The sequence below is a fragment of the Archocentrus centrarchus genome, chromosome 12, assembly GCF_007364275.1.
Source record: "Archocentrus centrarchus isolate MPI-CPG fArcCen1 chromosome 12, fArcCen1, whole genome shotgun sequence".
NCBI classification, from domain to species: domain Eukaryota; kingdom Metazoa; phylum Chordata; class Actinopteri; order Cichliformes; family Cichlidae; genus Archocentrus; species Archocentrus centrarchus.
The window spans coordinates 22,500,102-22,514,391 of NC_044357.1; the positions used below are offsets into that span (position 1 = coordinate 22,500,102).

The following is a 14,290-nucleotide window of genomic DNA, read 5'->3' on the forward strand; positions in this document are numbered from 1 at the left end:
AACGGATCTGCTTTGAGGAATAAAAATGTTCCTTTAAAAGTGACAATAAAAAAATAAATTCATTTTAAAAATCCATGTTGCGTTTGCTTTATTTTCTTGGGAGAAGATTCAGCTGCGTCTGTGACGGAGCGTCTCAACTGTCAAGATTTTTTCCAGTGTTCCCCGACTGGCACAGTAGGAGAGAGAGAGAGAGAGAGAGAGAGAGAGAGAGAGAGAGAGAGAGAGAGCGAGAGAGAGGGGGGGGGGGGGGGGTGTATAGGGACTGGAGGAGGGGGGTTGGTCCGGGAGAGCATGGCAGCAGGAGCCACAACGCTGCTTACTTGGTTTGCAACACCGCTTTTTGCGCGCTCTCGGTTACGTGGCGGAGCCGCTCGTCAGGGGACATTTAACCTGAAGATTGCGCACATTTACACGAGAGGTTTGTCATTTGCGTTGTTGTTCTCGGCCGCCCGGATAGGAGTGATCGAGCAGCTGCGGATTCAGACGGAGCTCAAGCTGCTGGTTTGAGTGTTTCTTGGTGATCCACTGAGAGCTGGAGGAGAGGTCCCGAGCTGGTGAGAGCGACGGCACAAGGACTGCGTTTCTATTCTTTTTTTAATTATATCCGCACCTGGGAACATTTATTCTGATTTTTCTACTATATACATGTAAATTTTCTGTACTGTGTAGGCTATGCAGCGCTGCCTCCCGTTTTGAACATTCATTGCGAGTTGGAGAAACTGTTGGCTGCGCGGCGCGGAGTTGAGCCGTGGCTTAAGCAGTAATTTTGCGTCGTGTCTTTTACTTAAAGTAGATTTGATTCATATTTAAGCGAGCGCAGAGGAAATGATCTGACTGTTAAACCCAAAACCGCTGCTTTAAATGAAGAAGACGGCGTTTAAGCTTCAGTTTTTGTGAGATTCAGAAGAAAGAGCTCCATCTTTAAGGAAATAAAAGTGGACTGTCATCCTTACTAATCACAAACGTTTCACCACCACCGCATACACAAGAGCCTTTAAACTTGAACCGGGGGGGGGACTTTCAATCGATTTCTGCTTCACCGGAGTTCCACAGCAATTATGCCGCAGGTGGAAATGATCCTCTTCCTCATCCTCATCATTGGGATGTGCGTGTACGGCCAGGACCCGGCTTCCAAGGTGGTGTCCGACCGCTACGCCGTGTTCTGGAACAAGACCAACCCCAAGTAAGTAACCCCGCTTTCCCGCAGGGACGCAGCGGCGCGGAGGGGCTCCCTGTGCCCCGCAGGAGCGCCCTGTGCGCTGCCCCGTGTGCAGCAGTGTAAAGGTTCATTGATTGGATGTAGTGGTTACATTCAGAGCTCCGTTTGTGGCACTACAAGCGCGTTAAAAGGAAGGTTACGCACTTTAGGAAGCAAAGCAGACCTCAGCATTAAATACCCATCATTTAAACGCTCAGCTGTTATTACACCTGTTTGTATTAGTGCACATCATGATGTAACACATACTTTGAAGTGCCACCATCTTTAAATCCTAAAGCACAAGGCTGAGAAATTGCCTGCTGCTTAGCTCACCTTACCTTAATAAATATTGTCCTCACTGATGGATTGTTGCGCTGATTGCAGATTAATTGTCCCCCATATCTGAGTCATCTTTGTAATGAAGTGTGCACATTTAGCGGCATAAATCTCCCCTGACAGCGCAACAACAAGGTGTTTTCACACAGGCTATCATTACGCGCTGTTATCCATTAATGCTCACTGTTTGCTGCACATTCTCAGGCTGGAAATTAAATACTGTGTCACAAGTGCTGCTGGAAATGTGTTACTGTGCTGCTTTAAAAATAATGCTGAGCCGCTCGCAATCTGCTGCCATCGATTAGGAATGACAGGATCGTTTTGGTGCCAAATGGAGACTCATCCTATGAGAGATTGCATATATCGTGTGTCAGTTTAGGGTTAATGTTATTGATCTGTCGCACTAACACGCCGCGTTGCCCTGAGAGAGCTGGTAAATTGTAATTTGGTGTGTTTGTTGCTTCCTGGTTGTGAGGTTTCTCCCAAGAAACTTTTCGAGATGCCTCTCGCTCGGATCCTGAGGTGACATTTCTCCTCTGAAACTTCCTCCTGCCTGTGCCGGGGCGCCTCCCTCAGTGACTCAGTGCCTCACTCTTCCACCTTCAACACTAGCGCACATAACGAGTGTGTGTCACTGTTTCAGTTGGAATACTTTCTTTATTAGCAGGCTGCAGTTTCAGCATGAGTCAATAAAAAAATATTCTATCAACATTTGCTCAGGGACCAGGAGCCGGTTCCTGGGCTTCAGTCAAAACACACATCAAGAGCCTCTGCGTGTCTTTGTAATGGTCACCCTGAGGGCAACGTGTGTTCTGGAGGAGTTAAACTGACAGGATGATGGTGATAGTAATGCAAATGTTGTGGTGACATCAAAGGAGGTGATGCAGTTCCTGCTCTGCTGCTAACAGAAAGATATCTGAGTCTGATAACAGCTTTCTGCAGCATACACTGACATACATACCCCCCCCCCCCCCCCCCCCCCCCTTTTTTTTTTTTTTTTGGCATTGAAGCAGTTCCCAAGTCTGGTTTCTTGGTTGCCATGCTCCCCCCCTGTCCAAGTGTCTCCTCCGCCCTCCCCCCGGCCCACGCTGGGGCAGACAATAAGGGGGTACACAGGGGTATTTCAGCAGCGGCCAAGGCACAGCATGGCGCTCGGTCTTGTGAGAGATCCACACATGCTGAGGTCACACACTTGGTAGTAACCAGGCAAGTTGTGGGTTAAGCAGCACAGAGGGGACCGTTGTCAGGGTCAAAACCGGGGCAGGACCGCTGGCCATGGGGCCCGATGACGGGCCCGGCACGGCACCCTGCCTGGGTTTTGTCTTGGCAGAATAGGGACTAAATAAATGAGTAACTCTAAATGACTGTCTCCTTTTCTCATTCATGACTTTAATCTAAACCTGACCCTTGCTGTATAATGTAAAAGAGGGCCATGCTAAAAGCCCCGGGGCCCCTGACCTGCAGCAGAACCTAACAGTTTTCCATACAAGCTCGCGGGTGCTGAATCCCCACTGTTTAATGTAACCACACTCAGTGTTGGAGCCCTGGGAACCTGCTGCGGTACAGTCCCAACTTCCAGATGAGCTTTCTTACCCCCCTCTTCGCCTGTCTCTGCTGCATATTTGACCAAAATGGGGGAAAAATGGCATCCGGAGCAGCAGTCCATACTCAGCCATTCATGAAATGCCCTACAGGAGCTCTGGAATTGAAATGGGAAGTGAGTCGTGAAAAATGGAAATGCGTTGACATTTTCATGTTTTTTCCATTGTTTCAAAGGAGCTGAAAGGAGGCTTTTTGTAATTTCGATAAACGTTGAGTTCATGTTTGCCTCGCTTTCATCTCAGGGAAACATCTTCCTGCGCTGATGCTCGCTGCTGATTAGGCTCAGATGAGCAGGACTTGGAGCGGTGGTGGAGGGATTTACAGCCCTCAGGATGGCTCAGCCTTGCCTGGAGTTTGAAAAGCTTTCACAGTCTGTGACAGCGAGTCGCTGGGCTTGTATAAGCTACTTAATGAAATTAAAGAGAACTCCAGTATCAGGGAGACTTGTTAAAAAGAAACTGCTCCAACATAATTGATATAATGACTTATAGTTATTTTTTTTAATGCTAAATCCCTCAAAAGAACTAAAAAGACTTCAGATTATTGTCTGTCAGCTAAATTTGTCTAGTGTAGGAAAATACTTTGAATACTTTGTCAACTCAAAATCCCTCCATTAGTTTGGGCCCTGCACATGGCTGCTCTGCTGCTTTGGAAAACAGCTAATTTGGATATAAACTTAAAAAACAAAAATGCTGGTATTTTGCATAAATGAGTATGTGCCTCCTTTTAGTTGCAGGCTCAGATATCATCTGTGTTGATGGGGCATTTTAGCAGATTTATAGATACACTAACATTTATAATAACACACGTCAGGGCGTTTTAGGACAGTGGTTCTCAGTGTGGTTTCAGGAGCCAAGGGGTCAGCAATGTGATCTATTAGTATTAATATATCAGTGCATCTAAGCCAAATAAAGCAGGCATATTGTGCCTATTAAGTTATCTTTTGGGCCAGTTGAAACTCTGATTGTGACACATGATGTCAGTGAAACCCTTCGTTTCTCTCAGCGTGTAACGGATCATTCCTGCTGCTGCGTCGCTCGGCTTTTTGAGCCAGCTAGCTGGCGAGCGCTGAGATGCATTTGAGTGAGTCCACGTCGTCAACCGCTGCTGAGCCCCAGCCTCTTAAATCTGTGTTGGGATCACGCTCGGGTTCCCTGTAATAAGCCTGTGGCCCCAAAGAGTTTGAGAACCTCTCTCTTAGAAAGAGAGGAACTTTATAAAGAAACTATAAAGTGTATCTTTGTAAACGTTTAAATGCTCATAACAGTATAAAGACAACCTTTAGTAATAACTAAAAAATGAAGTATGATGTGTTAACTAGTAATAAAGCCATTTCATAGGCCCCCAATAAATCTTATTAGATTGTATTATTATTAAATGTTCTTCTGGTATGATCCATACTCATAAATATAGCATACAAGGCTTTTATTTAAAAAATCCTCCGCAGGAGCGTAACAGCAGGATAAAAACACCCCACTCAAGGCAAGAAACCTGGAAAACAAAAAGTGCAGCTTTTCCTTGTGGAAACACTCATGTAAGAAAAATGAGTCACAGATGTTCCTTGTCAGCTTAGCCGGCTGTGTCAGTAACCAAATGATGGAATAAAGTGAACGAGTTGGGTATTTAGTGCTGCTCTGACAAGGAGCTATTAGTGAATTCCCTGCTCGCCAGCTATTTAGCTGCTTCATTAAAGCCCACCCGGGTCCATATGGTCCGCATGCAGGCGTTGCCTTCGCCCAAGGTGTTTATTTGTTGCTGATAGGTGGGATCAACCGAGAATCAGGGCTGAGTTCCGACCCTAATCTCCCAAGCTGTTTGTGTCTCCGATGCCATGGAAACTGATACCCCTCGTCATCAAAGAACCTCATTGGGTGGGGACTAACGACCTGACAGCTGGGGAGAGAGGGATTCCAGTGTTCAGGGGGAGCGCTGTCACCCCAGGGGTTTCCTTTAATCCTTGATAATGCTCATCCAAAGCGTTCCACGGCAGATGCAACATACTTCTCCATAAGATAGCCAACGAATCTTTTCAGTGGCCCGTTTTCATGTTTAAGTGTTCACTTAGAAGACCTCTCTGATGACTGGTCATTTGTGGTGAAGATAATACCTCAGAACACCCCCGTGTGCACAGTTCCTCTCATAGCAGAATGACCTCTGCTATTTGCTTTTCCAACACCGCTCTCTTTTTAATCTCCACTTAAAGAAACAATACTCCATTTTTCACTTGGTGGCGAGCTGATGTTGTGATAGTTTCCCAGTGGCATTGTGAGTTGCCCCATTTGCATTGTTCCCAGTGTTTACCCTCGCTTTCCCCTCTCAGCCTTTTCCCGGCTCCCTGCCGCTTGGTTCCGCTTGGATTAAAAACGGACACAAAAAAGCAACCACGTCCAAATATTGACTGGGTCTCAGGACCGTAGCCCTCTCCCAGCACTGGCACAGAACGCCTGAAAGGCCGCTATTGTTCCACTCGTACTCAGCAGCCCATAGCCGGCTTTTTAGCTATGCAGAGAGAAGGAGGCGACGGGAGAGGGAGAGCTGGAAGTGAAGGGTGTGCGTGTGCAATCTAAGGTGGGGCAGGGGGTTTCTACAGAGAAACTTACACATAAAAGGCCAGAGGCTACAGAAGGGGAACGCTGTCCAAGCCGCGGCATCCCAGGGTGGGGTCAGAACCAGTGTTTCCACCCTGAGGAAGTGTCAGTCTCAAAAGGCATCAAAGAGAGCAGAGCAAATGTGATTTCCTGCACCGGGGGCTTCAGAAACTGTCAATAAACTGAGTATGAGAGGCATCTTATCTGAGGTTTACCTTCCATTTTATTACAGAGTGCAGGAGCATTAAGCCTGCTCGCAGCACTTCAGTCTCTCAGTGCATGAAATGAAAGAGCGTCAAATCTCAGATAAGAAATCTCCCATATTCAAGTTCTCATATGTCCATTTCCTACCACTCTGTGTACTTTAATCAGCTGCACCTTACAGAATGTATTTAAGAAGGCTGAAACTTCGAGTCAATTAAACTGGGAGTTTTAGATCCTCAGTTTTCCTGTGGAAACCTGTCACTCCGCTCTCAACGACTGCCTGCTCTGACTAAGGCCTCCCTCATGATACTGCGTCAGTGCTATGCAGAGCTTCGCTTATGTGCATCTACCTGTTATAGTTGTCTGTTGCCACTTGGGGCAAAGAATATGTGGAACACCCGGAAATACAGTAAACTGCAAAAAGGTTGTTCCCATTACGGTTTAAGCGATTCTGGTCACTGCTAATGGGCAACGAGCTGTTGGCATTTTGTAAGAATGACCACAAATGTGCCTCCATTGTTGGTTCAGTTCCCACAATTCTTACATCGGCTGCCATCAGCGTGGGACCATAAATCAGCCTTAATAAGGGCACGGCCTCAGGCACCCGGGGAGTGATTGACAGAAAGCAATGAGTAGAGCTTGTATAGTGAGTTTACTGGTTTACAGAAACATCTATTTCAAGTTGTGGCGCAGTGAATGCACCGCAACACATTACAGCAACACATTAGCAGATTTTCCATCTTTTTCGATGCTTAATTATCAATTTAAGAGTCCTGACAGTGCACCACGATTAGAGAAATCAGCTTGGTTGAAGAATTTTCAGGAATCAATGCCATAGAAAAATCTAACTCGAATTGAGTGGACAAAAATTTGATTCCAATACAATCTACTGGAGCCTCATTCCAAAGAGGCAGGAAAAATACTGATGGCAGTATAGACGTAACTGCCTGTAGGATTACTTCACATTTCACTGTAAGTCTCCAGTTATTTTCCTAAACAAAGGATAAGTACAATTACTTTCCAAGAGTCAAGAAAAATCTCACTTCTTGAATTTGAAGTAGTAAAAAGAAGCATAATTTCCAAGTACATGACTGCATGCTTTTATAGCAGTAATCATTAAAAAAATATCATCATCAATCATCAAATCACCAAAAAGCACCCCAAGTATCCTTAAAAATGTCTTTTCATGCAAAAATAATTAAAAAAAATGCTTTACATCAGACGTCAGTGTAGGTCTGCTCATGTCAAGAATTTCTACATGACTTTTTAATGAAATCAGCCCATGAAGCATTGCTTAAATGCCTTGTGTAGTTGTGTTTACAAAATTTTCTAATGCTCAGTGTTTATGAAAAGTGCCACTGCTGCTGATCATCAATAAGTTCATCCTGTTTTCAGCACAAATCAACACGTTTGGAGTGCTTTGAAAGAAACAAGAATAAAGCAGCCCGAGAATCCTTAAAACTGTTTTCACATAAGAATAAAAGCAAACTTGCTTTATAGTTTAGATGCCAAAGTGAGCTCACATGAATTCAGAATTCAGAATCTACTCTTTTTCTAGAAAAAGATCAAAAAAGTTCAATTAGAATCATAGAGTAAAGAAAAATCCCCAATTCTTGAATTTTATAAAGTGAAAAAAAAAAATCTGCCCATGCAAGCATGAGTGCCCATAGCAACAAGAACAGTTGAGATTTAACTTTTTTTTTTTTTGGTTATAAAAACGTGATTATAGAAATGGCTACATGTTGAAAAAAAAATAAGTGAGGAATGAGCCAGAGCGGGATGATCCTTTTACACATTGTCCTGTCAATCATGCAAATCTGCTCATAGACCAAAAAAAAAAGATTACAGGACCAGACTCTGGAAACGATCATGAAATCCTTTCCAGATTTTTTTAAGCTGATTTTTAAGAATTGTGTTTAAAGATGAACCAGAAAGAATTTCTCAAAAATGCTGCCTGGTGTAGAACAGGCTGTGATTTATATATATATGTTTTTTTGTACAGTCAGATTTTCCCGCTCTTGTTTAAGAAATAAAACTTTATCTGTGACTTAGCAGCAGAAAGCAGCGGCTTGATAAGATCCATAGAGTTCAGATCAGATACTGAGTTCGGATTCTTGTGTTTGATATGCGTGACAGTCACCGTGTTAGTGGGAGACTCTTCAGGCCTGATCTCACACCGCCTCACTCCGCTGCACAGAGCTTCACTTTTCTGCCGTTTTAATCTTAGCGGGGCTTTTTTTCTTGTGTGTGTGCGCTCTTTAAATGTGAGTGGTGAAATGGCATCCCCTGTGTCTTTGTAGGCACCGGTGAGGGTATTAGCAAAGAGGCTCTAAGGGGCTTAAGAGGTCAGCCTCCCCTTTGTGTGGAGACACAAAACACTTCCTGTGAGACCCTTCACCCCTCTCTGTTCTTCCCTCAGAAAGCCAGGCCCTGCCTGACCATTCACATTAATCAGCCTTAACTCCTAATGACTGCAGTAAAGCTCCTAAAAAGTGCCTCCAAAAAAGTCCTAAGAGCCACTAAGCTGCTAACAGACTGGGCACGGCTGTTGCTGTTTGCAGGGCATCGCTTAGCATCAGAGATGTCAGGGTGGCTGCTCAGGCGTCCTTTCTAGTCTCCACAAACTGTTGAGATATGCATTTAGATTGTTTATTAAAAACTGGCACAACTGTCCAACCTAACATCGTCAGCTTTAGAGTAAAATGTGTGGGTGTGAATCATCGAAAACAGATTACCTCATGCAGAAGCATTACTTTAACCCATTCCCGCTGCCAGTCAACTTTAATGCATTTTTTCTTGATTGTGATGCAGTTTTCAGCCTTAAGAGAGAAAAGTGCTGGAAAAAAGTTCAAGTAAAGTTACTTAACTGGAACGACTTTGTGTTTGTGCCTTTTTTGGAGTTACAACCAACACAATGAGTTGACAACTGTGATACATTGTTTGCATTAATGAAGTTAAAGGTGCATTTAAGTAAATGAATGAGGTGGAATTTTTTTTTTTTGATTATTTTTCTCTCCTTAAACTTATTTTCAGACTAATAACTACAGAGGATCAAAGTTTGATCTCTCAGCAGTTTTTTGTGACTCAACAAAGAAAAAAAGGCTCTGCCGTCTCCTCTGGTTTGAGACAAATGGATGCAATGAGAAAATTGGCACTTCGGTAGATTTAAATCATACACAATTACATGTGAAATCTAAACTGGCCTGAGATATATGCTTGATGAAAAGCAAATGTGATCATTTTGACAGCGGGGGCCAAACCTCCAAGTCAGTGTTTCTGGAACTGAATGTGGGTCAGTGCGGCTTTGGAGGGCGGCCTGAAATGAAAAGTATGCGCGCCTCCTCAATGGGACGATATTTCCTGATTTTAAAAGGCTGCTGACTTTGACTTTTCTGTGTATCTTGGAAGAAATTAGACAAAGCTGATGTGCGAGCATGTTACTGTTCCAGTCATTTTGTTGAATCATGTGTGATTCACAGAGCGCTGGAGCTCTCAGAGCTACACGTACCACAGGCTTTTATTTTTTTCTGTTTTTAGCCACAAAGACAAACCAAAATATCTCTGATGAAGCAAAATATGCTTTTGTGGGAGCCTCCGCCGCTGCCTAATTGCTTTTGTTTCTTGGGTTCAAATGTCTCATGTAATCACTTTGGTATGGGGGGTTTATCTGATGATGGTTAGGAGCTGTGATTTTTCATACCACAACAGAGAAGCTTCTTAGTTTCTTAGCCGTTTTTCAGACACTCGCGGTGAAAAATATTGGCCGTTATTTATGTGCGTTTGTTGTTTAGTGAACTTAGTGTGACTTTGTGGGACCCTTCGTGTGTCTCGCCGGCCTGTTGAAACTCAAAAGTGTTTCCTCCTGTTGGATTTCAGCAGACGTGGTGCTTTGGGACCCATGAAATATTAAAAAAGCTGTTTGTGATCTCACGATAGAGCCTGGACAAAGCTTCACACGCAACCAGGAGAAATCCAGGTCAGGACCGCCATGACTTTAACAGAAGGGTCGACATGATGTTGGCTTTTTTTTTTTTTTTTTTTTTTCACAAATCCTTTCCTGGTCTGTGTTTCTTTGGTGATGAATGACTGTGATTAAATTGTTTTTGGTATTTTATCATCGTGCAGCTCGAGCTGCAGGGCCATTAATTGAAATCGCAGACTGCCAAGATCTGTACACTTTCCATAGACGTGGCTGACTGACTTCTCCTCCTCCTTCGCCTTTTTCTCTGCGGTGTGCGGCGGAGCGGTGCAGCACTGGCAGCCATTTTCCAAATTCGACTCCATTTTGTTTCAGGGAATAAAAGTAGGTTACGAATCCTGGGATATCACACGAGCAGTTTCTGATGTTTTCCTCGCTATTTTACGCCTCCTGCTAAGTCCTTAAAGTCACATTTTTCTAAGTCGAGTGCAAAGAATGATTTAAAGTATTATTTTCAAGAATATTTTTAAAGTTTTGCCCCGACTCGTGCCGGAAAAGAGAATTATTTCTGCGTTGCTAAAATTAATTTCACTTCGCTGGAAATAATTCAGGGTTTTTTTTTTTGGATCCACTAATGGAGAAATTATTTAACAAATGGAATTGTTGGATTTGATGGAATTGATGGTTTGATAAAGGCTAAAAGCATGTCCAAAAAAACTGCAGAAAAAAATAAATAAAACCACTGCAACTTTTTCCCGCCTTTAAAAACTAGTCAGAAAGACCCGATATGTGCAATGAAATGAATCCAAATGGAAAAATCTTGAAAAATAAAAAGGCTTCTACTATAGTTTTGATTTCTTGAGACTTTTTTGAGCCCTCCACCCTAACAAGAAGCAAAATTCAGACCACTTAACAATGGCGCTAATTTCATAAGTACAGGAAAAGTTCATCACACTAAAATTAAACTTTCTCAGTCTGTTTGCATGCTGCTTCTGATTGACCCACTAACACAATGCTGAGCGTGCACACTGTGTTTGCCTTCTTCAGTGTGCGCCACCACTGCTGTCCTTATATGAGCTGGTACCTTGGCTCATATCAGTGGTCGCAGCAGCGCGGCGGGAACACGCGGGCAGACGCTGCGAGCGCTCGCGCTGATGATCCCCTTTTATGTCTTGGCTCCATCAGGGCCCTGAGTTATTCTAGTGCATAATTGATGGAGGAGTTAGAATAGCAGAAGTAATGCGATGAGAGGGTGCAGCCAAGCGGAGCGAGGGATCGCGTGCGTGGGGCTGCAAACATTGCAGGGGACGAGAGGAGGGCATCTGGCGTAACAGGTCCCGGCGCTGAGTCGACACAGGCTGTGTCAGCGTCTCAGCCAATCGCTGCTCTCCTCTCCCTCTGCCAATGAGACGTCTCTGCCTGAGCAGAGTACTACGTTCTCATGAATCAGACACGAGACTCTTATCAGCTGTTATTACCCCTCTTATGTGTAGGTATAAATCTCCAACTCGATGATGTTTAGTTAGGATATTGTTAGTTCCACTGTGATTGATTAGGAATACAGTAAATAACTTTGGGGTATTTTCAGCCCTAGAAGGCTTTCTTTGTTCCCATAGTGCCTTTCTTTAGGTTGCAGGATCAGCAGGGACAGGGTGGATATCACACCTAGACGAACACCTACAAAGAGAAACTAATGGCCCAACAAGGCTGCATTGTCTGTTTAACAAAAGGGACAAGGTCACAGATAACCTGCCGCATCCGACATCAAAGAGACTCTGAGGGAAGGCTTAAAAAACAGGCGAGGAGACAGACAGAAGCTCCACAGTGGTTTAACGTCAGGAAGTGATTAAACTAATGGAAAAGTAGGAGGAAATAAATCCTGTGTTAGAAACAAAAAGTTGCTTTAATTTCTTGGAGTTCTGGCTTAAAAAAGTTACAAAATATTCAAATTACAAAGGTAGACATGAGTTAATGCGTAATATAAATATTCAGGATTTATTAATGCAGCACATAAATCATCATAACTCTAATTTTACTCCTGCACTGAGTTCATCTCTTTCTTCACTAATAAATCGCTACTTTAAAGAGAAAAGCGTACAGGAAAAGGTTCTTGTTTTGATGAGAGAATTCCATAGATTTTCAGGGAATTTTCTAAGTACAAGAGTCAGAATAAACAGTCGGAATAAAAGTTTAAAAAAAATGCTGCAGCCTAAAAAATACTTGAACATTAATCACTGCTTTTGGAGAAAAATGACTTCTTTAAAAAGAAAACAGGATTAGAGCAAAGTGAGTGGAAAATATGTTGATTATTGCAGTTTAATAAGCACAGTCAAACCACAGATTTTCTATAAAAGCCTTCATGGAACTTGCTTTTCTTACAGACCATATGATTCCTACATACTGTGTTCGTTGTGTTTGAATTAGTTTCATATTCTGTGTTTTAATGTGCAAAATTGTTTGCAGCTAATGGGAATTTATTGCAATTTCACAAGCATAGAAAGTGTTTTTTTTTTTTTTTTAATTATCCAGGAGGGAGTGTAATGAAAACAGTAAGTTGTGCAGTTTTTGCGTGTGGCTTCGCAGACAGTAGCTGGTGTTCAGAGTCGGCTCTGAAGCACAGACCTGTCCAGCGGAGCACTTAGAGGCCACTGGACCGGGAGTGTGCCTATTAAGATCATAAAATCGTGCTCATAAAGATATTTTATTTGTTTCCTGAATGTGCCAGCTGCTTAGGTTTCCATCAGAAGTCTTTATGGCTCAGTACTCATATTTCTGTCTCTGGGTGGAGGTGACTATTAAGTTTTAGTGGACTTTTGTAAGTAGCAAAAGCCTGGTCACCAAAAGTTCACTAATTATTTTCTTCTTTGCATGAACATACTTTTTTAAAAACTGCGACACAAGGCTTCGGAATAAATATCTTTGCAGCGGGTTTGATTTTTTTTTTTTCCTTTATGGAAGGTGTGATATATCTGTTACATGGATAAGAAGTAAGTAAAGAAGTTTTTCCATTAATTTATAGTTTAGCAGCTGAATCAGCAATTTTAAGTAAATCCACCAAAACTATATTTGTTTAAATCAGAAGCTCAACTGTACTTGCACTTATTCATGTCTTTTACACAATGAAAAAAATAATCTTTAATCATACTGGCTGATATACATTTTTAAAGTGCTAATTTTTAAAAAATATGTAAGGAAAATTTATTTTAAAATAAAATTTTTTTTTAATTAAAAATAATCTAAGTTCATACTTTTTTCTTAAAATAAAATAATAGTTCATGTGTATATATATTTATTTTTTACAAGATGGATCAATTTATGATACAAAGATATTATTTTTATTACATATCCATAGCATTTGAAAACAGTTTTGAGGATTAATATATAATTTTGTAGTTTAATACAACTTTTCCAGTGTGAAATACGATAGTATGGTGCTCTGAGCTTAAATCAAATTAAAAATCTAATTAAATTAAATGTTAAAATGTGCATATTTTAATAATTCAACATGATTTTTTTTAAATCCTGAAAAATATTTTAAAACAAAAATGCAGTCGATGTAATGAATTTGAAAGTCTCCGTTTATTTTTAATTTTTCAATAAAATGTAGACATTTTTAAATCATTAAGTATTCAGATATTTAAGACTATGACTGCTTAAACTAATTTATTATTTTTTTTTGTGGGGGGGGGGGATTCTTTGATGATTTTCCAAAGGCGAGCTGGATTTGCAGGACCGACCCTCGCCTTAATGCCGCTGTGTGTTGTTGGCACTGGTTTCCACTTCTGTCACTTTACCTCAGTTTCACTTATTTGAACCTGTCTGATTATTGACTGGAATAAAAGGAAAAACTTGACTGAAGAGGAAAAAGAGGAAAAAATGGAGTCGATGTATGGGTGTCGAAGTCCTGTGACTGCTTCTTTGGGTCACATGGTCTTTCCAGAAGTAGTGCTGGTGAGGTCTAGACACGCGATACACAGGGGGGTTAGAGAAACACGCCGGCTAAGACGTCACACACATTTACCATCCACCAATCCACTCCTGTATGGAGGCAGGCCCATTCTAAATTTTGCCCAGCAACCCAGCAGTGTAGTGGGAGATATGGTGCTGTGGCGCAGCACTACTGCTTTGACACACTTCTTGACTTTTCCAATTAGTTGTAGTTATTATTTCGTGATTATTTGAAACCGCTGCAACGTAATTTTAAGCTCTGTGTGGGTCTGAAGTTTGTTTCAACTTTCTTAAAATTTCTTAATGATTATTTTGTGTTAAATCAAAGCAGCATCGGAGGCCAAAGCACCAGCTGAGTGATGTCACGTCCTTGTCGTTAAAACCCCCCCCGAAATGTTCAAAATTAGGTTAAAAACCCTGCACATGACAGTGAAAATGGATAAAATGCAAATCTGATCCAAGCACACCCCCCACCCCATCCACATACCCCCACCC

General features: G+C 42.2%; 1 protein-coding gene across 1 annotated transcript in view; it reads left to right on the plus strand.

Moving 5' to 3' along the window:
- Positions 1 to 284: 284 nt before the first annotated feature.
- Positions 285 to 14,290, plus strand: part of LOC115789590 (ephrin-A5b-like) — an 84,092-nt gene continuing 70,086 nt past the window's right edge. The window contains exon 1 of the mRNA XM_030743067.1: positions 285 to 1,183. Within this exon, the coding sequence (XP_030598927.1) occupies positions 1,059 to 1,183 (125 nt within the window). The 5' untranslated portion in view covers positions 285 to 1,058. The remainder of the gene's footprint in view (positions 1,184 to 14,290) is intronic.